The sequence below is a fragment of the Megascapheus bottae genome, unplaced genomic scaffold (genome assembly GCF_031878675.1).
Source record: "Megascapheus bottae isolate mThoBot1 unplaced genomic scaffold, mThoBot2.hap1 H_1, whole genome shotgun sequence".
Classification (NCBI taxonomy): Eukaryota; Metazoa; Chordata; class Mammalia; order Rodentia; family Geomyidae; genus Megascapheus; species Megascapheus bottae.
The window spans coordinates 1,980,873-2,007,199 of record NW_028327858.1 but is presented as its reverse complement, the minus strand read 5'-3'; the positions used below and the strand labels follow the sequence as shown (position 1 = coordinate 2,007,199).

Sequence of the window (26,327 nt, the reverse complement as noted above, 5' to 3'; positions counted from 1 at the left end):
GAGAGCGCCTTCGCCCGGCTCGTGAGCCAATCGCAGAGCTGCCGGGAGGGCGGAGCAAGAGTACACGTCCGGACCTCACGAGAAGCCGGGACAGGGTGCTTTCCTCCCACGGAAGGTGAGGGCTCACTTGAAAGTCGGGGTCGGGAAGTGGGGGCGGGGGGCGGCCCACGGATGGGACAGCTCCGGACTGGGATGAGGGGAGACCCGGAGGCTGTCACCATCTCACTATCATGAGGGGCTTCCCAAAGTCCGGGGGCGAATGCGGCCCCCAGCCCCGCGTGCGTGAGCGGGGACTCTGGCTTCAACTCTGCCTCTCGACAGTTCCCGCTATCTCGGCAGAGGAAAAAGAAAAACCTCTGGGAAATCTCTTCTAAAGGGCAGTGTCCTCATCCTGATGACCCTTAGTCTAACGAGGTACTTCTCATGAAAGGTGATAAAGGAGTGAATGGATCCCCCCCCATAGATGTATCTGGATAGTCGATCATAAATCTCATCCCCGCAAACATTTAAAAAAAACACCTGTCAGTACAGGTGTGTTATGTATGGAATTTCTAAACCCTATGGAAAATTGAGCTATGTGAATTCTAAGATTTCTTCTGATTTCATTGCTGTTATTTATGAAAAGTGAAATAAGATGTTTCCAACCAAAGAATTAGACAAAACTCAAGGGCAGACAGTGCAGTCACTATTCAATACATATCCTATGAAACTAGGAAAGTTGAGGGGAGAGAACAATGAAGAGGTGACATCAATCAAGATGCGTTGACTTGAATGGTAACTTCTTTGTACAACCACTTGAAGATAATACAAACAATTTAAAGCCCGGTATGGTGGCTCATGCCTGTAATTCTAGCTACTCAGGAGGCTGAGATCTGAGGATCCTGGTTCAAAGCCAGCCTGGGCACTAAAGGACAAGAGACTCGGGCTGGGATTTTGGCCTAGTGGTAAGAGTGCTTGCCTGGCATGCACTAACACCTGGTTAGATTCTTTGGTATCACATACACAGAAAAAGCCTCATGTGGGGCTGTGACTCAAGTGGTAGAGCACTAGCCTTGAGAAAGCCCAAGGACAGTGCTCAGGCCCTCAGTTCAGGCCCCAGGACTGGCAAAATAAAATAAAGAATGTGAGATTCTTTAGAAAACAGAAATGGGGCTGTGGTTCCAGGGGTAGGGTGGTAGCCTTGAGCTGAAGAGCTCAGGGACAGCACCCAGGCCTAGAGTTCAAGTCCCATGACTCACATACACACACAAATAATAACTTAAAACCCAGCAGAATTAGATAAAAATCACATGTCCATTTCAACAAAGTACCATAAAGAACAGAGTACATTCTGAGAGCAAAATCAGCAGTATCTCTGGAGTGCCATTTGAATTCCTGAACCTTGAATGCTTTCTCTGAAGACTTTAGTGATAGTTAACCGGTTTAGATCTGAGCTATATTTTATATGTTGGGATGTATAAAATAACATGAGCTTTAGTCTGTCTTAAAGGATACTGCTGAAAGCATCACTTGGCTAGGATTCAAGATGATACTGTTACACTATGAATATAGAAGGTCAAGTTGGAGAGATTTGAATACTAACAATTCAGTGAAAGAGAGAAAAGGGGGGAGGGAGAGAGGAGAGAAAGAGAGAGAAAGTCAGTCTGCAGGCCTGGTTGCTGTTTGAGTTTTTGTGTTCAAGGCTAGTGCTCTACCACTTTGAGCCATAGAACTATTTTCAGCTTTTTATGAGTAGTTCATTGGAGATAAGTTTCACAGATATTCCTGTCCAGCTGTCTTTGAACCCCAATCCTCAGATCTCAACCTCCTGAGTAGCTAGGATTACAGGCATAAAGCCACCAATTCCTGGCTTAAAACGAGATTTTAAAAAATAATTTTGTGGGCCGGGAGTTTGGCCTAGTGGTTAAAGTGCTTACCTAGCATGCATAAAGACCCAGGATCGATTCCTTGGTACCACATACATAGAAAAAAGCCGGAAGTGGTGCTGAGGCTCAAGTGGTAGAGCTCTAGCCTTGAGAAAGTTCAAGGACAGTGCTCAGGCCCTGAGCTCAAGCCCAGGACTGGCAAAAAAAAAAAAAATAATAATTTTGTGGTATGGAAGATTGAACCCAAGGCCTCATACTTGGTAGATCAGCACTCTGTCAGTCAAACCACACTCATATCCCTTTTATTTTTATTTATTTATTTATTTTATTTTTTTGCTAGTCCTGGGCTTGAGTTCAGGGCCTGAGCACTGTCCTTGGGCTTTCTCAAGGCTAGAGCTCTATCACTTGAGCCTCAGCACCACTTCCAGCTCTTTCTATGTATGTGGTACCAAGAATCGTACCCAGGTCTTCGTGCATGCTAGGCAAGCACTCTACCACTAGGCCAAACTCCCGGCCCAATATCCCTTTTATTTATATTGGTTTTTTATTTTTGGATAGAGGGTCTCCTAACTTTGTCCATGATCCTTCTGCTTCTGTACTCTTAGGTAGCTGGGATTATAGATGTACACCACCACACCCAAATCAGTGATAGGAAATCTGAACAGCATCCAGAAGCCAAGGTTCAAGATGCTATTGGAGTGATATGACTGCCCTAGAACAAAGGTATACTATAGTCCAAAGGCTTCAGAGAGACAGGTATAAACCTGTGCTCCCCCACATCCAGCTATTGATTCACTGCTGCTGTTACATTGGATGAAACCTCAATAAAGGGATTGGGCTAACAAAATAGAGTTCTAATCTCTCTGCCTAGCCCAGAGGAATCTTTAGGCTTGTAGTTGCTAGAGTTGAGAAAACACATGGCTCTTGAAAGCTGTATGTAGGGTAAATGCTGAATGGAGGCAGGCCATAAGGAAAGTCAACATTCTAATCTGAAGAGTGGAACAAGCAATGGAAACAACATTGGTGTGCACACACTCTCTGTATGATCTCACAAACCTCCTTCACATGAGAAAGGTCATAGGTGATGAGATATCAGAAGCTTGGAAAGGGAGCACACAGGTAAGGGAGCACACACTGGCATTTGAAAAGCACTGGGATGGCTGCCATGTAACTGGTTTGGGGTTAAACTGTGTGAGCCTTTGAATGTCAGTTAGTGAACTTGAACATCATTCTCTAAACATTTAAGAACATTCTTGATTATAGAAATAAAATGATCTAAACCTACTTTAGTGTGCTAGGCGAATCTGAGGTAGAAAAGAGAAGGCAAAAGTGTTTAGTAGACAATGTAACACACACCTTCAGACATACTTACTAAAGATTTGATGAATGGTCTATATTATATTATAATATAATATAATATAATATTACCTCAAGAATTTGGGAGACTAGCCGGGCATGGTGGCTCACGCCTGTAACCCTAGCTACTTAGGAGGCTGCTATCTGAGGATCAAGGTTCAAAGCCAGCCCGGGCACAAAAGGACCTGAGACTCCTATCTTCAATTAACCTCTAGAAAATGGGAAGTGGGGCTTGACTCCAGGGTAGGTTGGTAGCCTTGAGCTGAAGAGCTCAGGGACAGTGTCCAGGCCGAGTTCAAGCACTATGTCCCACAAAAAAAAAAAAAAAAAAAAAAGAATTTGGAAGACTTAACAGTATAGCAAGTATAAGAGAGCAGATAAACTAATCAACTCTAGATTGTTTACAAAATGAGGCAGCTCACAAGGAAACATGTGTCACTTCTCTTTCCTATGCAAGTATATTTATAATAATTAGCATTAGAAATGTATGTTAGTTTTCCACCACTGCTTGAAAACAGCATTATCTAAGTCATTTTTTAAAGTTTATAACACTTTATATAAGATAAACAATTATTTCAACTTTTTTGGGGTACAGAATCTTATATAGCTCAGGCTGGCCTTGAATTTTTAATGTCCCTACCTTAGCCTGCTAAGTGCTCAGGTTACTTGAATACACCATGACGCAAGTGTATAAGACATCTTTGAGGGCCGGGAGTTTGGCCAAGTGGTAGAGTGCTTGCCTAGCATGCATGAAGATCTAGGTTCAATTCCTCAGTACCACATACATAGAAAAAACTGGAAATGATGCTATGGCTCAAGTGGTAGGGCTCTAGCCTTGAGAAAGCTCAAGGACAGTGCTCAGGCCCTGAGTTCAAGCTCCAGGACTAGCAAAAAAAAAAAGTTTTCAGTGCATGCATCAATATCACTGGTACAGTAATAAGTACTTATTAGCTACCATCACAGAACTACATCTGGTTCTCCCAGCCTGGGTAAGGTGCCTGTACACATGATCCCTTGGTGAGATGGCTCAGAATGCATGCTAGAGATGCTAGTACCACAGCTGAAGTGGAAGAGTGGTGATGAAATTGAACCACTCTGGTCTACTTTACCCCTCTGGGCCAATGCTTATCATGTAGTCTTCTTTGAGTGCAAATGCTCACCCATCTTCTCTTGACAACTGAATCCTATCTATTCTTTATGTTCCAAGCCAACATAGATCCTACCTCTCTGGTCTTTCTCCGACACTGGAGTCCAAGAGATCTTTGGCTCTCTCAAGACCACTCCTGGCAATGTAACTGCTTTTTCTTTACATGTTTTCTTATTTAGATCTAAGCATCTTGACTCTAGGGATTGGATCATCTATCATCTTTTATAACCACTCAGTACCTAAACATGCCTTTCAGTTAATAGTACATGCCATACAGGATATTGCATTTAACTCAGTAATTAATCCATTTTGGGAGCAAGAACTAGTAGTATGAAAATGCCCAGCCTATTACTGCAAAATTAATTTTAACTTACATCACAAGTCCAATTATACCCCTCTCTTCCTCTGAAATGTAACTAAACTTAGTTTAAATTCTATTTTTTGGGGGGGTTGGCCACAGAGTACGCATCTATTATTGTATCCTTGTAACCTAAGAGTGGAGCTGAAGAAAGACTTCAGTTAAGACTTGGAGAAGGTAGAAAACCAGAGCAAGTCTGAGAAAATATGAATAAGAATAGTGTAGCATGAACTGGGCATGGTGATTCATGCCTGTAAGCCTCTCAGAAGGTTGAGGTCTGAGGATCAAGGTTCAAAGCCAGCCCAGGCACAAAAGAACCTGAGACTCTTATCTCCAGTTAACCTCTAGAAAATGGGAAGTGGGGCTTGGCTCAAGGGTAGGTTGGTAGTCTTGAGTTGAAGAGCTCAGGGACAACACCCAGACTGAGTTCAAGCCCCATGACCCACAAAAAAAGGAAAAATAAATAAATAAATAATAGTGTAGCGTTCAACCTAAGGAAGGAAAATTTAAGGATAATCCAAATTAAATTTCTTACATGATATATTATCACATTGCAAAGGAATGACAATAAAACTCGAGTACAGCATACAAAACTTTATTAATAAATCTAATCTACTTTTAGAAAATTTCAAAATGTTCAACACTTTTCAGCCTATATTTTCCAGTAACATCTCTGTATCAGCGTGAGCCCCATCTTATACTTAGGGGAAGCTGAAGCTACTGATACAGAAATCTTCCTTATTGGATTGGAAGAAAGGGAAATCTAGTCTAACCTCCCAGCCACCCAAATGCCCAGTGCCAGCATTGTGCTCAGGGGACTTCTGGTCTCTTGATAGCCCTTCTTTTTTATCTGGTGGGGGGCTTGTTATAAGCAGAATAAAAGATAAATTAAAAAACAAGAAGTCCTTTGTTCTTCTAAACCATGGTGTCTCATGGTTGCCATGTGCCAGGCTTGTCTCAGGTGGGTGGTTCAGTGTGCCTCCAGAGTAACCTGCCTTATTCTCCAGTGGACTGATCTACTGACACTGTAAACTGATGCCTTCCCTTATCACTAATTCTGCTGAGATAAAGGAATTCTGACTCTGGTATTTCTAAAATTTCAAAGGCCTTTTAAAAAAAACTTAAAGAGGTTTCCTCTTACAATAAAATAGATATATGACTAAAATATCTGTATGAAGTATGGATTCTCCTCCTCCTCTTCCTCCTCCTCCTCTTCCCCTGTTCCTCCTCTTCCTCTTCCCCTCTTCCTCCTCCTCCTCTCCTCCTCCTCCTCCTCTTCTTTTCTTCTTTCTCCTTTCTTTTTGAGATGAGATTTTGCTCTTGCCCCAGACTCCAGGCAGTCCTCCTGCCTCAACCTCCTGGGTAGCTGAAACTTCAGGATCAGATTGCCACACCTAGCTTGAGATTATAATAAAAATAGCTACAATTAGCTCAGCACCTGTGGCCCATGCCTATGATGCACTGTACTCAGGAAGCTGAGATTTGAGGAGTGCAGTTCTAAGCCAGTTGGGCAGGAAAGTCCTTGAGCCACTTAGCTCCAATAAACTACTCAGGGGAAAAAAAATCTGAAGTGATACTGTGACTCAAGTAGTACAGCACTAGCAAAAAGAAGTTCAGAGACTGGGCCCAAACCCTGAGATCAAGTCCCAGGACTGGCAAAAATAAAGAGAAAGGAAGAAAGAAAGTAAGGAGGGAGGGAGGAAGAGAGGGTGGGAAGGAAGGAAGGAAGGAAGGAGAGAGAAAGACAAGCAGCCATAATTTACTGAGAACCTGAAGCAAACTCTTAGATTATGATTGCTCTCCAAGAGGTACTTCTTTGTCCCAGTGACCCTAATGGCAGTAGACACTGATAGATGCTTCAGAAATGCGAACATGTGGGAGAAATTGAGGGTAGGCATGATGTACACTTCGTTTTAACCCAGCTCCTTCCCCCTTTTATCTCCTCCACAGCAAACATACCACTCAGTGAAGTAAGGATGGCTATTTCCTTATACTGGGGGGTTGACTCATTTACCCAAGCACATATGATTGGTAGTCTTGTCTTAATTGGGATTCTATAGGTAGAACAGGGTTGGAATGGCCCAAATGAGAACATTCCATCACTAGGGTAACGTATCAGGGGCTCACCAACACCAGTGGACTTAGACTTCGGATTGCTGCATATTAGAGGTAATTTATAATAATGTGCCTAGGGAGATTGGATTCCTTTTTTTGAATGGGGGTGTTTATTCTTTTTTCTTTTTGTTGGTCATGGGGTTTGGTGTACATGCTTAATATTTTCAAATCATTTTTCTTCTTTTTTTATTTTTCCAGTCCTGGTGCTTGAGCTCAGGGCCTGGGCACTGTCCTTGGACTTTCTCAAGGCTAGAGCTTTACCACTTGTGCCACAGCACCACTTCCAGCTTTTTCTGTTTATGTGGTACTGAGGAATTGAACCCGGGTCTTCATGCATGCTAGGCAAGCACTCTACCACTAGGTCAAACTCCTGGTCCTAATTTTCTTCTTTTTCTTTCTTCTTCCATCCCTCCCTCCTTTCTGAATCAATCTCTCCCTCCCTCCCTTCCTTCCTCCCTTCTTTCCTACCTTTCCTTCCTTTCTTTCTCTCTCCTCCCTCCCTTTCTTTTCCCATACTTGCTCTGCAGATCCTCTATCAATTGAACTATGGCCTAGTGTTTCAGATCTCTTCAAAAACTTGAGGTAGGCACCTAACTTATCTCCAATCTAAGAGACTGTAAAACTGGGAGCACTGGCTTTGGAAATTGACCTTCCCGTAGCAGCCATACACAGGGCCAGTTTAACAGGCTGGCAACCTGTGCAGCCATACCAGGTCTCTATGCCCAAAAGCGCTTCAGTTTGGCTTAATGCTCTGTTGCCCCTTCTTGAAAGTCTCAGCTGTGTTTTGGTTTGGTTTGGTTTGGTTTCTTGAGATAGAGTTGCTACATGGCTTAGACTGGCTGAAACTTGCTATGCAGTCTAGGATGGGATAGAACCTGCTATGTGGCTCAGGGCTTGCCTCAAACCCACAGTCCCTTGACTGGGCTACAAAGGGAGTTCCAGGCCAGCCAGGGAGATGCTCTAGAGCTCAGGAAACACAATTCTGCTCTCTTCCAATTGCTGAAATAACAGGGGTGAGCCACCACCCTGGCCTCAGTGATTTTTTTTTTTTGCCAGCCCTGGATCCTGAACTTGAGACTTGGGCACTGTTCCCAAGCTTCTGGGTGCTCAAAGCTAGTGTTCTACCAGCTCTAGTAGCCACAGAGCTACTTCCAGCTTTTTTTAGAGGGGGGCAATCCTGGGCTTGATCTCAGGGCCTGAGCACTGTCCTTGGGCTTTCTCAAGGCTAGAGCTCTACCACTTGAGGCACATCACCATTTCCGGCTTTTTCTATGTATATGGGGTACCAAGGAATCAAACCTGGGTCTTCGTGCATGCTAGGCAAGCACTCTACCACTAGGCCAAACTCCCGGCCTCTACTTCCAGCCCCACAACCAAAATACAAAATCAAAAACTTTGGGGTGATGTGTGGGGATTGGGCAGTGGTGGTGGGGCTACTTTGTGCAAAGAGAAAGAAGATCTCTGGTAAGTACAGTAGGGAGTATTGACATTTAAGCAGCAACGATAGGACTTTAATTTTTTTTTTTAACTCTTGGTTATCATCCATTTGTTAGAATAATGGCATCTGAGAACAAAACCAGCCAGGGGATTAAAAGCCCTAAAATAAGCAGAAAAAAACTCCTGGAAGAGCTAAATGAAAGGCGTGAGTCCAACTGTCTGGTGGAAAGAAGCAATAAAGTCAACCTGCTGAGAGTTCAAAAGAGGCATTTCAGTGTTACTTGTCTGCCTTATACCCAAGTCCAAACTGAAGAAGTTGCTTCTGAAAGTAACAGGAGCTCCTGGATCAACCAGAGGCTACCTTTTCACAAGGAGAAAAGGCACTTTCCATCAAAAAGTAAGATATTATGGGAGAATTCCTATCCAATCTGTAGGAGAGAATTATAAGAAAACTTGGGAAGACTTTCTGGAGTTGAAGATTACTGGACTAGGTTAAAGGCAATCTAGCTGAAGGCAAAAGTGTCAGTATATACCCTATATTTTGTTTAGATTAAACAGCCCAGATTCTCTCTTTCTGGTGCCTGCAGGATCCCAGGCTCCAGCTATGGGATAATTCATTTTCCAGGGGATTGCTGGTTGCTGGATTTCTGTATTCTCAGCCAACTAGAATGAATTCACATTTTGGGAAAAGTTATTATATATAATTATGATCTACCACAAAGATCCCAAAATGCCCTAAGAAGCAATAATCAAAATGCATTTGGGTAGAGGGTAGTGATATGGGTTGGTGTTATTATTTTGCAGGAGGAGGAAGAGGAAAAGGTAAAGACTGTTTTAAATATTAAGGAACAAGTGAATACTTATTTCTTGGCTAAGAAAGTATTCACTTGTTTCTTAGCCAAGGTAGACAACTGATAACTTTTTGTATTTATTCAATAAATATAATTGATTATATTCAATCTACTTGACTATGATTTAATTTAAGAACAAAAGAAAGGCCTACATTGGAGATTTGACTTCTTTGATGTGACTATGACTTTGCATTTTCTCAGTGCTCAGTAAATGGCCTAGGGAGGTAGTACAGTCTGACATGGAAAGCCAACATGCTCCGTTGTAAGTTCAATCTGTAACAATCACGAACGTGTTACTTGAAAAGATATAACTTAACTTGCTGTGTGTGTCTCACACCTGTAATCCCAGCTTCTCAGGAGGCTGAGATCAAAGGATCAGAGTTTGAAGCCAGACTGGGCAGAAAAATCCGTGAGATTCCAATTAACTAAACAAAAAGCTGGGCTAGAAGCACAGCTCAAGTGGTAGAGTTCCAGCTAAAAGCTAGGCTAGAAGCATGACTCAAGTGTTGGCAAAGAGACTAAGTGAGACTCAAAAGGTAGGAAGGATCATGAGGTCAAAAGTATTTCCACAAGAATGGTACATTATTTTCTTCCTTCTCTCATTTGTTCTTATGAGTATAGTGTTCACTGACATCATTACTCTTACCATGAAGGGAATATAGACTTATCTTCCTGAAGTTTTAAAACTGTTTTCTGTTTTAGGAGTTTGGGGTAAAGCTCAATAGTAGAGCACTTGTCTAGCATGTGCAAGGCAGTAGGTTTGTGGTACTAGAGGAGCACCACACACACATACACACACACACACACACACACACACACACACACACACATGCACATACACATACATATACACACACATGCACACATACATACACACACATCTGTTTTCATTTCCAATGGTAAACACTGAGAATGAGAAATAGTAAACAAAAGCTTGGTAGGGTCCTCTGTTTAAGAATCTAATGAATTCTGAGTCCAAAAATATTGAGAATCACTAAGCAAAATACAGGTAATTGTTGACTCAAGGCTGTGTATTATTAAAACTTTCCCCAAGGTTGTCTAATTTCTACTTGAAAATTTAGTTTCAACATTACTTCTCATAAAGTACAAAAAAAGAGATAGTTGGGTTTTTTGTTTTTTGTCAGTCATGGGACTTGAACTCTATGCCTGGGCATTGTCTCTGAGCTCTTCAGCTCAAGGATATTGCCTGACCCCTTGAGCCACAGTGACACTACCAATTTTCTGGAGATTAATTGGAGATAAAGAGTCTCATGGACTTTTTAGTGCCCTGCCTGTCTTTGAACCACTATCCTCAGATCTCAGCCTCCTGAGTAGCTAGGATGATAGGTGTGAGCTACTGCACCTGGCTGATATTTGGGTTTTATTTTCTTATTTTCACAAGTATAAAGTACCTGGACACAGAGAAACTTGTGTACATATACATTTTGAGGGTGTGTATGTGTGTATATGTGCACATGCACACATGTGTGGGCCAGTACAGGGGCTTGAACTCAGGGCCACTGTCCTTGAGCTCTTTTGCTCAAGGCTTGTGTTCTACTTGAGTCACAGCTCTACTTTCAGCTTTTTGGTGGTTAGTCAGAGATGAGTCTCATAGACTTTCCTGCACACCCTCACCCTCACATCTTAGCCTCTTAAGTAGCGAGGATTACAGCCTAAGCCACAGGTACCAATTCAGGGACTTGAACTCAAGGCCTGGGTGCTATTCCTGACCTCTTTTGCTCAAGCCTAGTGATCTATCACTTTAAGCCACAATACCACTTCCAGTTTTCTGGTGGTTAAATGGAAGTAAGCGTCTCACAGACTTTTTGTGCCTGGGCTGGCTTTGAATTGCTATCCTCAGAGCTTAGCCTCCTGAGCTAGGATTATAGTCTGAGCCACCAGTGCCTGGCTTTTTTTTTTTTTTTTTTTTTTTTTTTTTGAGTGCCTACTTTATTCTGAATAGATGTTAAGGCCAACAACAATAGCCACTAGGCCTTTGCTTTCTTCCTCCTCTAGACAGCCCAAGCCGGTTCCCACATCCAAAACTTGGCACATATTACTTCCTTTCCCTTGGTCACCACTCTGTCTCTGCCCCTACCCTCTCTTTCTTTCTCTACCTTTGCTCAAAGTCAGTTTATCAGAAACCATCCTGACTATGCTAGGTAACATTTCAACATGCTTTGCTCTTTACTCTGCTTTCTTTTTCATTCCCTTACAAATGCTAAGTTCCCTGAAAGCAGGGATTGTACTGATAGCTTAATCTGCAGACTAAAATAGCACTGGCACATTATGAACTCACAAAATGTTTGTTGGCTGATTGGACAAATATCAAGCCATAGGATATTTGTTCTTTGGCCAGGAATTTGGCCTGATGGTAGAGTGCTTGCCTAGGATAGTTGTTTGTTGTTGTTGTTTTGTGTCAGTCCTAGAGCGTGGGCTCAGGGCCTGAGCACTGTCCTTGGGTATTCCTCAAGGTTAGCGCTCTACCACTTGAGCCACAGCACCACTGCTGGCTTTTTTCTGTATATGTGATACTAAGGAATTGAACCCTGGTCTTTGGGCATGCTAGGCAAGCACTCTACCACAAGGTTATGCTCTCAGCCCCATAGGATAGGGTTTTTTTGGGTCAGTTGTGGGGCTTGGACTCTGGGCCTGGGTGCTGTCCTTGAGCTCTTCAGCTCAAGGCTACACCACCCTACCCTTGAGCCAAGCCCCACTTCCCCTTTTCTAGAGGTTAACTGGAGATAAGAGTCTCAGGTCCTTTTGTGCCAGGGGTGGCTTTGAACTTTGACCCTCTGATCTCAGCCTCCTAAGTAGCTAGGATTATAGTTGTGAGCTACCGCGCCCAGCTAGGATAGTTTTTATAGAAGTAGTGGTGGATCTTTTTTGAGCCCAGTAGTCATGGCATTGGGCAATGGCTTACAAGCTTAGAACTTCCCACAATCTCAGTTGGTTGCTATAGAATAATCTTTAGAGGTTGAAAGGTATTTTTTCTGGATACATAAAATAAGTATTAGACATTTAGACATTTACTCTTCCTTTAGATATCTGTGTGAGGGACAGAAGGCTTTAGTGGTGTGTGTGTGTGTGTGTGTGTGTGTGTGTGTGTGTGTGTATGTGTGTGTGCTTGAACTCAACCTGGGCACTGTCCTTGAGCTTTTTCACTCAAGGCTAGCACTCTACCACTTTGAGCCACAGCACCACTTCGTTTTCTGGTGGTTAGTTGGAGATAAGTATCTCAAAGACTTTCCTGCCTAGGCTGGCTTTGAACCATAATTCTTAGATCTCAGTCTCCTGAGTAGCTAGGATTATAGGTATGAGCCATCAGTATCCAACTCAGAAATTGTTTTTCAGTTATTCAACATTATTGATGAGTGCCTACTTTATGTCAGGCATTATTCTATATGCTTAATATTATAATGAACAAATTTCTTGCCTCAAGATGTTTAGATTTTATTGGATAGGGCCATTACATGCTATGGAAAACATAAGTCATGGGTTAGCATGGGTGTGGGGGGTGGAGGGGAGACAGGAGGGTGCTTTGCTGCCCCAACAACTGTATGAGGAAAAAAATTAGTACTGATAGTCTAACCTTATGATGGTCTAACCCGGTGGATTAGATGATCCATTACTATGACAAACACTTGAGATAATATATATACCATCCATTACAATAAAAAATACCTGAGATAATCAATAAATGAAAAGAAAGGGTTCATTTGACTCATAGTTTTAGAGGTTCAGGTTCCATGATCAGGAAACTCAATTGCTTTTGGGGCACAAGATGGCATGGTGGGGGGGAGCATGGCAGAGAAAAACTGCTGAAATAATTCCTAAGGAGCAACAGAGATTGATAAGCCAACAGTCCCACAGTCCCCTTTGAGCGCAGATCTCCACTGACCTAAAGACCTCCTACTAAGCTCCACCTCTTAAAGGTTCCACCACTGCCAATAGAGTCACCCTGTATATCAAACCTATAAGGTTTGAGGTCATAAGGTGGTACTAAGAACCCTAAGGGAGGAGGGTTATGATTTTGCTATAAGCAATTGGAGTTCTGGGGTTCCTCTTTGCTCTTGTCAATAACGATGTCAAGACTAGGGAAGGAATTTTCTTAGCCAGAGAGATCTCTCGTTAGTCTTCTGCTTGGAGATGCAGGGCCAAAAGGAGAACAGTATGCTTAAATGTAAAGCCTTAAAAACAGACGACAGGTTCGAATCTGTTTCTGCCATTAACTTATGTAGTCATGTAGTGTTTCTAAGTCTTAGTTTCTGTATCTCTAAACCAGTATTCAGGAACTGCAGGTACAATATAACTCCGTGACATGGTCCATGCTGAGCACATGAGATCACATGAGAACCCAGCTTCAATCCCCAGGGCCACAAAACAAAGAAACAAACAAAAATATATCCACCTTCTCTGCCCTTCAGGTTGTTCTAAAAACTGTGAAATAAGTTATCTAAATATTTTTTTTTATTTTTCAGGTAATGCCATATTTGGATAAAGTGCATCTCCAGAAACATACAAATAAAGGTTCTTTGGTTCTTTAATGTCTGCCTGAATTATTTAGAAATACTAATTATAAAAGAAAACTAGCACTCAGGACACTAAGGTTTGAGGACTGTGGTTTGAAATAAGAAGCCACAACTTCCTGGGCAGTAAAGTCATGGGACTCTTGCCTCCAATTAACCAACAAAAAGACAGAAATGGAGGTATGCCTCAAGCGCTAGAGCATTTGCCTTGAGTAAAAACACTTAGGTCCTGAGTACAAGCCCCAGGACCAGAAAAAAAAAAAAAAGAGCAAAATAATTAACTATATCCTCACAAAAATTTGAGTCATGTAAAGCATACTACATATTCATACACCCCACTGTAGTATTTAGAGTTAGATGTTTTAAACAGGGTCTGAATTACTACACTGCTTTTGAAAGATGAAATGACTTAAAATATACAGTGACATACTGCTTACTAATCTAAAATAGTTAAGTGTTGGGAGCCAGAGTAGAATCAAATTGTACCTTGATTTGCATCAGACCATGGCTTTATTTTCTTATTGTTTTATGGCCTTATTCTGTTTAAATTACCTGAGATTTACCATATGAATGTAACAGCTGGAAGTTGCCTGGTTTCAAGAAGGGATATAAGCTGGAGTTGACAATAAACGGGCAGTCTTTACCTGGGCTATAGACATCCCGACATCCCGGACCCTGTGTGTCTGTCTCTCTTCTATTTCTTCCTAGTCCTTGCCCCCTATTTCAGGAACCCCAATCTGCGAACCCTGGTTTGCTGCCGGCTGGCCCCGGCAGTTAAGTATTAGTTCACATTTATTTCTATAGATTGTAGGAATATGCTGATCCATTCCACTGGTCAGAAGGTTGGTACTTGCTCAAATTTAACATTTGCTTCTAAATTGTAATTATCAATTACTTAAATTACTTTGTCAGACCTATGGTTTTGATGACTACTGCACATCCTGGAGCGATTAAATATGTTGCTGGTAGTTAGAGGGTTTTGTTATATTTCATTTCTCATCCTCCAAATGAGCATTGCTAGAATCATATTTGGCTTGATCTCATTGCTTCTTAGAGAGCAGCATTTCAAATTTCCACTCAGCTTGTGTTCTTTTTTTGTAATTAATAAGCCTATTCCATATGGCAAGCAAAGCACTGCTGGGCCTGGAACCAAGCTGCTTCTTGGCATTTGTCTTCACATTAATCAAACATTCACCTTTTACTTGGTTACTCTGTCTCCATAAAAAGCTCATATTCATAGAAAGTCAAAGTATTCTCATTGAGAAACAGATCAGGAGAAGCCACCTGGCTTACACCCCTGGCTCAGCTAGGATAGCAGAGTGTGGGAAAGACTCCAAGGGCAGGACAGCCCACATCTGAAAATCCCAGCAGCACTCAGGGAGTTAAGGGGGAAGATTCCAAGATTCCAAGATTCCAGTCCTCAGCTCAAGGCCAGCGTGGACTACATTTAAAAACAAAGACTATGAGAAATAAATATCGAGCCCAAACCTAAATAAGTTTTCACTTTCCAAATGGCAAATACACATGTCTACATTCAGGGACTGTGAAGAGCTGGCCTTCCATAGTTTCACAGGCACTAACAGAGCCAAACAACTATACTGAGTACAGCACAAGCCTCATGCTTGGACTGACTTTTCCCACTGCTTCAAGTCCTTTCAGGCCACGAAGTCCTTAGGGGTACATGGGACACATACAGGATATACCTCATAACTCAGGGTCCCTAATGGTAAGCAACCCAACCTTTGCCTGAAGGAGACAGTTATTATCAGGAACTTAAGCAAGCCTGTTTTGTGCTCTATAGAACAAGTCTTGAACAACAGGAGATGCTGTTTCTTTTATTATTATTATTACTTTTTTGTGAGTCATGGACTTGAATTCTGGGCCTGAGTGTTGTCCCTGAGTTCCTCAGCTCAAGGCTACTGCCCTTCCATTGAGCCACAGTTCCACTTCTGTTTTTTTAGTGATTAATTGGAAATAAGTTTTGCTTCTAATTAAAAATCTGTCAGAGCCATAAGAAAAGTGGAGGAATAAGGTCGACATGTTCACTTTCCAGGGAGAGAATCCTCAAATATCAGAAAACTGAATCATCTGTGGGTAGGCTGAAAAGACAAATTCCTGACACCAAACTGGACCCATAAAGAATCCACCTACCTAGCTACTGGAGCTAGACAATGCAGGCAACATTGGCAGCCTTCCCAAGCTAGACTCTGACCAAGATCATTAGCGTTGAGTCATGGCATAAAGTACATTCACATTGTTGGGCAACCATCTACCTGCAGAACTAATTATTTTTTAAGCCATTAATGGGGTTTGAATTCATTCTCTAATTTTCAAGCAAAGTTAATGTTTTACAGAGTCATAACTCCATTTCACAGCTCCACTTTGTTTTTTGATGGCTAAATTGAGACAAAAATCTGGAGTTTCCTGCTCAGGACAGCTTCAAACCTTGATCCTCAAATCTCTGCTTCCTTAGAAGCTAGGATGACAGGCATGAGCTACCATTTCCTGACTGTAGAACTCTTTACACATAAGATTTTTTAAATGTGAAAACATAAAGTATTGTTACAAAGAAAGTCATACTCATTTTAATAGTGCCATTTACATTTTAATTTTTTTGACAAAACTTGGATTGAAACTTAAAATCAGTTTATTAAGTAAACTTTTAGATGTCATTATTTAATAATGACTATACGAGGCATTGGCCTCAGGAGTTAAACTCTTAAGAGCAATGTGAAAATCGTTTACATTTTGCTTTTAAAGAGAAGTCAGTACTAAAAATTTTATAAACTCAGAAAAGAGATTTCTGGTAGCATAAGAAACTGACACTCCCTTTATTGGTTAAATCCTATGAAAGCTAAGCAAGTGTGAAGGATCAGAGTTTGACCTGCTCTCCACTTATCACAAGAATGATACACCTTATCTGGCAGAGCTTCTTTCCTAGAAGTGACTGTCTGATTCACATGGTACAGTGACTCTATTTAGTGGTCTGGGTAAGGAAAAGCAAGCAATAGTGTTTCCCAGTCTCCTGCCATGATTTGGAGAAGTGAAAAGTAGCAGAGGTTAGAGTCAGAACCTAAGGTTTCACTTGTCCTGTCTCTAAGATAATTTATCTGAAACTATAATTGGTATTCCCATAGGCTTCTTCAATACAGATTCATAATGTTTCCTTTTTGCAAATGCTGCCTCCTACTGCTGTCCTGAAGTGGGTGGTTTTGATGCTATTTCTGCAGCAGATATTGAAGTTTGGGAAATAGTTTCAATGCATTCTGTGTTGTCACTTCTATAACTTCTTCCACTGAGATTCCTTTCACTTGGGCAATATAGTCAGCGGAAACAGAAATGTTGGAGGGCTCATTCCGTGTCTGAAACAGAGCAAAGTAGACTACAATCTTAACATCAAAAAGGAAGCAGATTCTTAGAGACTAAACAGAAGAAAATGGGTTCATAACAACTGATAATGAACCCCTTTTATTTTTGCACACATAATTTTTTTGTTTCCCTTATTTTTGCTCTGCTTTATTTATTTTGAGCTGGTCTTGGGGCTTGAACTCGGAGACTAGGTGTTGTCTCTGAGATTTTATGTCTTCTGTTTTTTGCTCAAGGCTAGCGCTCTATCTCTTGAGTCACAGCTTCACTTCTGGCTTTCCTGTGGTGGTGGCGGTGGGGAATTAATTGGAGATAAGAATCTCCTAGACTTTCCTGCCCTGGCTGGCTTCAAGCTGTGATCCTAAGAGCTCAGCTTCCTGAGTAACTAGGATTATAGACATGAGCCACCAGTACCCTGCTTTTATTTTTATTTTATTAGTTTGAAATTGGGGCAGGTAATGAGAGAGAAAAGTATGACTGTTATATTGATTACAAGATTCTAAGTCTATGTTGCTTTTTATATTTAGTAGCTTTTTGTAGATGAGGTTTTGTTCTAAACGTCTCATGGAATATTTCATTTAATCCTCAAAAAGTTTGGCCTAGTGTAGAGTGCTTGCTTAGCATGCACTAAGACCCGGTTTTGATTCCTCAGTACCACATACATAGAAAAAGCTGGAAGTGATGCTGTGGCTCAAGTGGTAGAACTCTAGCCATGAGAAAGCCCAAGTACAGTGCTCAGGCCTTGAGTCCAAGCTCTAGGACAGGCAAAAAATATAGCTCTAAGATAAGTACAATTAGCATTAATATCCCTTTTAACAGGCAAGGAGTTCAAAGCAGCTACAAAGCAGTCCAGCTGAGTTACACCCAAGCAATTGAACTTTACTTATATTCCTACCTTCTATAATACGGTAGTAATGTTTCAATGCGTTTATTTTCATGCTTATGATTTTTCTGTTTTCTAACTTGTATATCTTTTTCTTTTTTCCTTCCTTCCTTCCTTCTTCCCCCCTACCCCTTTCTTTTTTTGTCAATTGTAGGGCCTGGACTCTGTCCCTGAGCTCTTCAGCTTAAGGCTAGTGCTCTACCACTCTGAGCCACAACGTCACTTTTGGTTTTCTGGTAATTAAATGGAGATAAGAGTCTCACAGACTTTAGTGCCCAGGTTGGCTTTGAACGGCAATCCTCAGATCTCGCACTCCAGAGTAGCTAGGATTACAGGCATGAGCCACCATGCCTGGCTTTTTCTTTGTGTTTTTGAGAAAGATCCATGCTATGTAGCACAATCTGGCTCACAAGCCCTGGAATTATACCATCACAATCAGAGAAAATTTTATATAAATGTTTATTGAGTATGTTGCTACAAACTTTTTTTATATCAAACTGACAAAAATATAAATATAAAATTGACTTGCACCTGGTGCCAGTGGCTCATTTCTATAATCCTAGCTACTCAGGAGGTTGAGGTCTGAGGATCATGGTTCAAAGCCAGCCCAGGCAGGTAAGTCTATGACACTCTTTTCTCTAAGTAACCACTAAAAAGCCAGAAATTGAGCTGTAGCTAAGTAGTAGAGCACTGTGCCCAGCCCTGAGTTCAAGCCCCAGAACTGGCACCAAAAAAAAAAGAGTTACAATTGTATTCAAGGTTTATTTCTGCTAAAGGCATCAGTGGCTCACATGTGTAATATTAGCTATTCAGGAAGCTGAGTGGAAGATCGAAGTGTGAAAAGACAGCCTGGGCAGGAAAGTCTGTGAGACTCTTAATTACCAAAAAGCGAGGAGTGGAATTGTGGCTCAAATGGTAGGGCACTTGCCTTGACCACAAAGGCTCAGACACAGTGCCCAGGCCCTGAGTTCAAGCCCCAGGATGGACACACACTAAACAATTATTCCTGTTTAGTGGAAAAATTGTTAGGTCCTGTCGGGCATGGTAGCTTATGCCTGTAATCCTAGCTAGTCAGGAGGCTAAGATCTGAGGATCACAGTTCAAAGCCAGCCTGGGCACTGGGCTGAGACACTTATTTCCAATTAACCACTAGAAAACCAGAAGTGGTACTGTGGCTTAAGGGTTAGAACAGTAGCCTTGAGCTGAGGAGCTCAGGGACAATGCCCAGGCCCAGAGTTCAAGTCCCATGACCGACACACACACACACTGCTTTAGGTTCTTTCCTTTCCATTTTGTATTGAACAGGAAGGCAATTCTATACACTCAAATAGAAATAACTAGCATTACAGTCTTCTATTCTCTCATTCTCATTCATTCTCTCACACATTTTTATAATATGTATAATTAGCTGGGACTTTATCAAATATCCACTTCATTCACAAGTAATTCTCATTTCCTACTAGTCATACCTAATCTCCACTGCTTCTAAAAAACCTCTCAATTCCTAGTGCTAGTTCTTTGGCAAAAAACATGGAGAAGAAGATCTGGTGACCAGTCCCAGATCTTGTTAAATTGCACATTAAGTGTAAAAGGCATTATCTAAACCAAATAAAGCAGAGAATGTGGTTACAATTTAGAAAATTATCATCTGGAACAGAAGCTATATGAAAAAGTAACAAACTTAGAATAAGACTTTTTGTGGTCTCTAATTACAAAATGTTACACTACATAAGTAAATGTATCGTTTTATCAATACTTGTACTAAAAGAAATAGAATCTCACTACAAGAAGCTGATTGAAAGAAGAATGGACATTTAATGATTACTTACTACCAGCTACTGCTGCACACTTTCTCATAGATTCCTTTGTGTGATACATAACATAGTCCTTAAAGTACGACATTATTATATCAACAGTTTATACATGAATAAATTTCAAAGAGATTAAGTCATGTACGAAGTCAGCTGATGGCTAACAAGACTGAAGTCTTTTTGATTGTTGTCACTTTTTTTTTTACTTACAGTTACTAGTATATAAATTAGGCTATGTCCCCTATCAAATCCTCTGGAGACAACAGTTATTTAGAAAAGAACACTAAGTTAATATGAACCCTCAACTAAGCATTAGGATTCAATTGTATTTATACAATAGTGAAATACACAGCCAAACTGAAAATAGCTCAAATGAAAGCTACAATCTAATCTAAAAATTAGAAAAACACTTACCTGTTTTTCTGGCCCTAGTGCAGGAGAATCTGTTTCTAAGCAGATAGATGTTAAAGGCAACTGCTTCACAAGTTTCTGCTTCTTAGAGAAAATAAAATTTAAAGCATCAGAAATGCCTCATTCCGCAAGAATCTAAAAATCATGTTTTAATATTCAAGTGCTACCAAATGTTTACTGTATTTACAATATTCCATTATTAACTATTAGTTATGTTAAAATATATTAACACTCATTGACAAATATGGTCCAAAACTTTCAGGAAACCAAAGTGTAGTAACCATAACAAAAAGTAGGCATATATCATTTGTTAAATGATTATTCCTCTGTACAACTTAGATAATAAACTTATAATGCAAAAAAAAAAGCCAACACAGAATACCCAAGCAAGACATTCAAACATCTAATATCATATATGCTCACTGATACAAGGAAGAGATGTCATCTTCTCCATCACTGCCACATTCAGTATTTTTTCTTATCATTCTTTCCCCCTCTCCCCTCATAGGGCTTGAACTCATAACGTAAGCTCTATTCCTGAGCATTTTCCTCAAGTCTAGTATTCTATGGCGTTGAGTCACAGCACCTCTTCTGATTTTCTGTGGTTAATTGGAGATAAGAGTCTCATGGACTTTTCTGCTTGGGCTGGCTTTGGATGATGATCCTCAGATCTCAGCCTCTTGAGCAGCTAGGATTACAGATGTGAGCCCCCAGCACCAAGCATTGAACTTAATTTTTGTGTGTGCCTATGTGCAGCAGAGTCTCGAGATTAATTTTTAAAATGTAACTAGAGGGGCCTGGAGTTTGGCCTAGTGTTAAGTGCTTGCCTAGTATGCACGAAGACCTGGGTTCGATTCCTTGGTACCACACACTTAGAAAAAGGCTCAAGTGGTGCTGAGGCTCAAGTGGTAGAGTTCTAGCCTTGAGAAAAATCCAAGGACAGTGCTCAGGCCTTGAGCTTAAGCCCAGGACTGGCAAAATAAAATAAAATAAAATAAATAAAAATGTAACTAGAATAGTATAGTAAGAGCTATGGAGAGCTAGATAGCTAGACGTAGTAACAGAGAGCTAATGCTCTACCATTTGATCAGATCTTCAGATCTCAGCCTCCTGAGTAGCTGTATCATCAGCACCCAGCTACTATATCCTTTTTTTTTTTTTTTTTTTTTTGTGGGTCATGGGCCTGGACGTTGTCCCTGAGCTTTTCAGCTCAAGGCTACCACCCTACCCTTGAGCGAAGCCCCACTTCCCATTTTCTAGAGGTTAATTGGAGATGAGTCTCAGGTCTTTTTGTGCCTGGGTTGGCTTTGAACCTTGATCCTCAGATTTCAGCCTCCTGAGTAGCTAGGATTACAGGCGTGAACCACTGAGCCCAGCTCCAATTACTATATCCTTTTTATGAATGTTTTTACAGTGAAGAAAATGTAGACAGAAAAGCCTTTGAGAGAGAATGGCACTTAGCTCAACACTTGCATTTTTTTATTTTTTTGCCAGTCCTGGGGCTTGAACTCAGGGACTAAGCACTGTCCTTGGACTTTCTCAAGACTAGTGCTCTACCACTTGAGCCACAGCACCATTTCCAGCTTTTCCTATGTATGTGGTACCAAGGAATCAAACCCAGGTCTTAGTGCATGCTAAGCAAGCACTCTACCACTAGATTAAACTCCTGGCCTCAACACTTGTATTTTTAATTGGACTTTACAAAGTGTTGGGTAGGTTTTAATGGAAGAATTTACCTGTCCACTTCTTATGATGGAAGGCGGGATTGAGAAGAAGAACCCAGCTCTCACTCCTTCCATGGCTATGGATGGCCGACCATCAAACGCATGCAGCAACACCTTGTCAGCACCTCCCAAATGAAAGACATATTTCCTTAGCAAGAGTTTGTCACTAATCAAACCCAACAAAGGAGATCTGAAACTTATGTGGATGCTTGTCTTTAGGAAATAAAAATGAGAGTCTATGACTTCTAAAGTGTAAGTACATAGTGTTCAATGAGTAGAAAAATAAACAACCATTAGAATATAATTATTAAAATAGAATCATACAATTTAAATTAAGCTTCCTGTACCATCAGATCTTTTCTGTAAGTCTGTAAATTGTGAAACTATCACTTTTTTTTTTTTTTTTTTTTTTTTACCAGTCCTGGGCTTGAGCTCAGGGCCTGAGCACTGTCCTTGGACTTTCTCAAGGCTAGAGCTCTACCTCTTGAGCCTCAGCACCACTTCCGGCTTTTTTCTATGTATGTGGTGCCGAGGAATCGAACCGGGGTCTTCATGCATGCTAGGCAAGCACTTTAACCACTAGGCCAAACTCCCGGCCCCACAAAACTATCACTTCTTAACAGAATTTTAGGCAGTTAAATTGATGTTCCCAAACAAAAATGGTAGAAGACCGAGCTAAATGACTAACAAATTAGTGAAAAGTTGGTTTCAAAAACTAATTCAAGTTGATCCTCAACACCACATAAACAAGCTTGGTCTATGTGAGGTAAGCTTTTTACCATTGAGCTGCATTCTCAGTCCTACCAACTCCAGCTTCTAAAGGACAGTCTCTCACTTTGAATGAAAAACCACGCTTTCATGAATGGATACAAAAAAATGTGGTACATATATACAATGGAATTCTACATAGCCACCAGACAAGATAAAATAATGGCATTTGCTAGGAAGTGGATGGAACTAGAACAAATCTTGTTGAGTGAGGTAAGCCAAGATTAAAGGAACAAAAAGCACATGGTCTCCTTGATATGTGGGTAGTAGTCCAAACAACCCAAGACTGATGACTCAATACTCAGGTACTCCAGGTCATTGACATGAATTTGGAGATACAAATATATATATCTATATGGACATATAGTCGATGATGGGATATATTCTATAGACATATATTGATATATAGATCAACATGTATCTATGACATACAAAGACTTTAATTTTCTGTTCTTAAATTTATGTGCCAATGATTGCACATAGAAATTCCTTTCTTGAATACTTTTTTGTTGAATATGACATTTGAAATATGATTAAAAACTCAGTGTTAATAAAAACTTTTATTAAAAATCCCCACGCTTTCAGTGATTTCTGAAGAGTTTAGTATTCATCACTGAGAACAAAATACTTTCCTGGGTCAGTCAATTACATCAATGGTGTGACTATTAGTGTGCTGTAACCACAATGAATGACATAATCAGTTTAGGTCACAAGCAACCAATGTGTGCTCTTGTAAACACATATGCACCTGTATGTACCCTCATGAATTTCTGTCAGTTTTCCTTATGTACAGATGAACTTTAAAAGTATATTTCTTCCACAGGTGGCATTTTTTTGAAATATGAATAATGATAATCCACTGTACTTTTTATGTGAGAGCCACAATCTGTACCACCTACTATCCATACCAACAGCCAGAAAACACATAGAATAATGGTGATCCAATGTGACTGCAGTTTGTTGCCCTTCCTTGTCCTTTTTTTTCTTATTAATAAAGTGATTTAGAATCTAAGATGCTAATTTTTAAATTAAGGAATTTAAGCCAAGTACAGGTGACTTATGTTGGTAAGGCTAGGCGCTTAGGAACCTGAAATCTGAAAGTCAAGATTTGAAGCCAGCCCAGGCAGACAAATCTGTGAACCTCTAATCTGCAATTAACCAGCAAAAAGCTGGAAGAGGAGATGTTGTTCAAGTGGTAAAGCACCAGGCTTAAGTAGAAAAGCCAAATGAGAACATCAGTCCTGAGTTCAAGCCTTGGTACTGGCAGATATACAAAAAAAAAAAAAAGAATTTAAATTACTTAAGTTTTCATTTGCTCTGTCTTGACCCGATAAATGTATAATCATACTAAAATCCTCGTAAACAATAGTCTGATGGGCAAAATCACTTTAGCTTATTTCCATCTGTACTCTTTCCCCATTAAAATTAAAATACTGTTTGCTCTATGGAAGTCCGAACTGGAATTGTTAAATTTGACCAATAGGCACATTTTTCTCAAAACCCTAAATACCTTGTTCACATAAGAGGCTGATGGTAGGTCTTCCCGCTGAGCGTGAGTGGACATTTCTGTTTAACAACAACAAAATTCCTTTTAAAGTTGAAATTACTGTTTAAACCTGAAGTATTATGAAAATATTATATTTCTGTGGGAGTGTGTTGGGAGTGGGGCTTGAACTCTGGGCCTGGGCATTGTCACTGAGCTCTTCAGCTCAAGCCTAGCACTCTACCAATTGAGCTACAGCACCACTTTTGAGAATACTAAAAAATTTTTTTTGCCAGTCCTGGAGCTTGACCTTTCTCAAGGCTAGCACTATGCCCTTTAGCCACAGCACTACTTCCGGATTTTTCTGTGTATGTGGTACCAAGGAACTGAACCCAGGGCTTGTACGAGCTAGGCATGCACTAGGTCACACTCCTGGCCCCAAAATATTATTTTTAATGTATTACAGTACTGCACAGAAAAAGAGGCATAAGGCTCCACTTCAGGAAGACTCTTGGACTATTATTTAATTTGCCTTCTCCTGAATTTGGGGCTTGAACTCTGGGCCTGAGCACTGTCCCTGAGCCTTTTTGTGCTCAAGGCTAGCACTCTAGTACTTGAGCCATAGCACCACTTCCACCCTTTTTCTGAGTAGCTCATTGGAGATAAGAATTTCACCGACTTTCTTGCTACAGTTGGTTTCAAACTACCATCCTCAGTAGCTAGGATTATATAAGCATGAGCCATCAGCATCAAGCTCAATTTGCTTTTTTGACTATTAGCATAGAAATATGATTAATTAACCTACAAAGGCAAGTTTAGTCTTTTGGCTAACTGGACCTGTCTGATCAAAACTTGTCTTTGTTCTTCCTTTTGTTCTTGAGTACCAGCAAATCTGGGGGAGAAATCCAATCCAACCTACAACAGAAAAAGTAGAGAAGACATGATTCAGTGATCCCTTCTCAAAGAGGTACTACCTAATAAAGACATAACATGAGCCACAACTAGAAGCTATATGTAACTTTATATTTTACAGTAGTTACATTAAAATTAACAAAAGTGAAGTTAATTTTAATAATGTTTAACCCAATAGATCTAAAATACTACTTTAATTTGTAATCATTGTAAATATTTGAGTTATTTTACATCTTTTGGGGAGGGAGAACTAAAACTTTGAAATTCATAGTGTTTTACACTTTTTTTTTTAAGTCGGTCATGGGGCTTGAACTCTGGGCCTGGCCATTGTCTCTGAGCTCTTCACCTCAAGGCTACCACCCGCCTTCTTGAGTCACAGCACCACTTCCAGTTTTCTGGTGGTTAACTGGAGGAAAGAGTTTCATAGACTTAAGTACCCAGGCTGGCTTTGAACCTCAATCCTCAGATTTCAGCCTCCTGAGTAGTTAGGAGAGCCACAATACCCTGTGCTTTTTTTCTTTTTCTTTTTTTGCCAGTCCTGGGGCTTGAACTCATGACCTGAGCATTGTCCTTAGGCTTTTTTCAAGGCTAGCACTCTACCACTGAAGCCACAGCACCATTTCTGGCTTTTGTATGCATGTGGTACCAAGAAATCAAACCCTAGTCATCATGCATGCCAGGCAAGTACTCTACCACTTGGCCAAATGCCCAGCCCCTGTGTTTTACACTTTTAAAAACACATCTTAATCTGGATTAGTCATAGTTTAAATGGTCACTGCACTGGACAGTAGAGTTCTTTGATATGATTTTTGATGCATTCTGTAACCTATGTTCTGAATTTAATCATTATTCATCTTTGATCTTCAATTAGAAATGGAATTTTTACTAATTGATTAAAGTGTTCTCCATTATAAATAATTTAAACAAAATGGTCCTTAATTGAAAATGGTAGCCTACTTAAACTTGCTTTAAACTTACTTTAAAAAGCAAAGTATTTAGAAATACTACTAGCATGGCCTTTTCCTATTAAGACAAGCCTATGTTAGGCTTTGTGTAGTTTCATCCCCAAATATTCTTGCTTACTGACAAAATATGAACGCATTATTAGTTAGCTGAAACAAGGTGAATATAATTATCCAGGTCAGTTACAGTCACTAAAACTGAACCAAAGATTACTCATATATCATATGCAGATCTAGATTATAAGTTATTTGATCAGCTAAAGGGTTTTTACCTCTCCAATTGCCAACAACCGATCCTTATAATTCTCGATAATGGGTAAAGCTACATCCAAATCCTGAGAGAGAAAAA

General features: G+C 40.5%; 2 protein-coding genes across 5 annotated transcripts in view; one reads left to right on the top strand and one right to left on the bottom strand.

Moving 5' to 3' along the window:
- Nucleotides 1-30: 30 nt before the first annotated feature.
- Nucleotides 31-13,676, top strand: LOC150038990 (spermatogenesis-associated protein 45-like). Of its 4 annotated transcripts, none has more exons than XM_090328167.1 (4): nt 31-115; nt 7,369-7,423; nt 8,395-8,675; nt 13,611-13,676. In XM_090328167.1, exons 3-4 carry the CDS (start codon nt 8,399-8,401, stop codon nt 13,628-13,630), a joined length of 297 nt encoding a protein of 98 aa, XP_090184293.1. In that variant the 5' UTR covers nt 31-115; nt 7,369-7,423; nt 8,395-8,398; the 3' UTR covers nt 13,631-13,676. The 4 variants fall into 4 exon arrangements, with proteins under 4 accessions (XP_090184293.1, XP_090184291.1, XP_090184289.1 ...); XM_090328164.1 differs by lacking the exon at nt 31-115 and adding an exon at nt 6,842-6,895; XM_090328165.1 differs by lacking the exon at nt 7,369-7,423 and having other exon boundaries at nt 39-115.
- Nucleotides 13,677-16,256: 2,580 nt separating this feature from the next.
- Nucleotides 16,257-26,327, bottom strand: part of LOC150038989 (deoxyribonuclease TATDN3-like) — a 15,680-nt gene continuing 5,609 nt past the window's right edge. The window contains 6 exon segments of the mRNA XM_090328079.1: nt 16,257-17,020; nt 20,133-20,213; nt 21,866-21,978; nt 24,132-24,187; nt 24,910-25,019; nt 26,251-26,313. Coding sequence (XP_090184205.1) covers nt 16,802-17,020; nt 20,133-20,213; nt 21,866-21,978; nt 24,132-24,187; nt 24,910-25,019; nt 26,251-26,313 — 642 coding nt within the window. The 3' untranslated portion in view covers nt 16,257-16,801.

Bases quoted from the DNA above. Each gene is read 5' to 3' on its own strand.
- LOC150038990 (XM_090328167.1), top strand. From the start codon at position 8,399: ATGGCATCTGAGAACAAAACCAGCCAGGGGATTAAAAGCCCTAAAATA. The intron at 8,676-13,610 runs GTAAGATATTAT...TTTATTTTTCAG, and splicing joins AAGGCACTTTCCATCAAAAA to GTAATGCCATATTTGGATAA.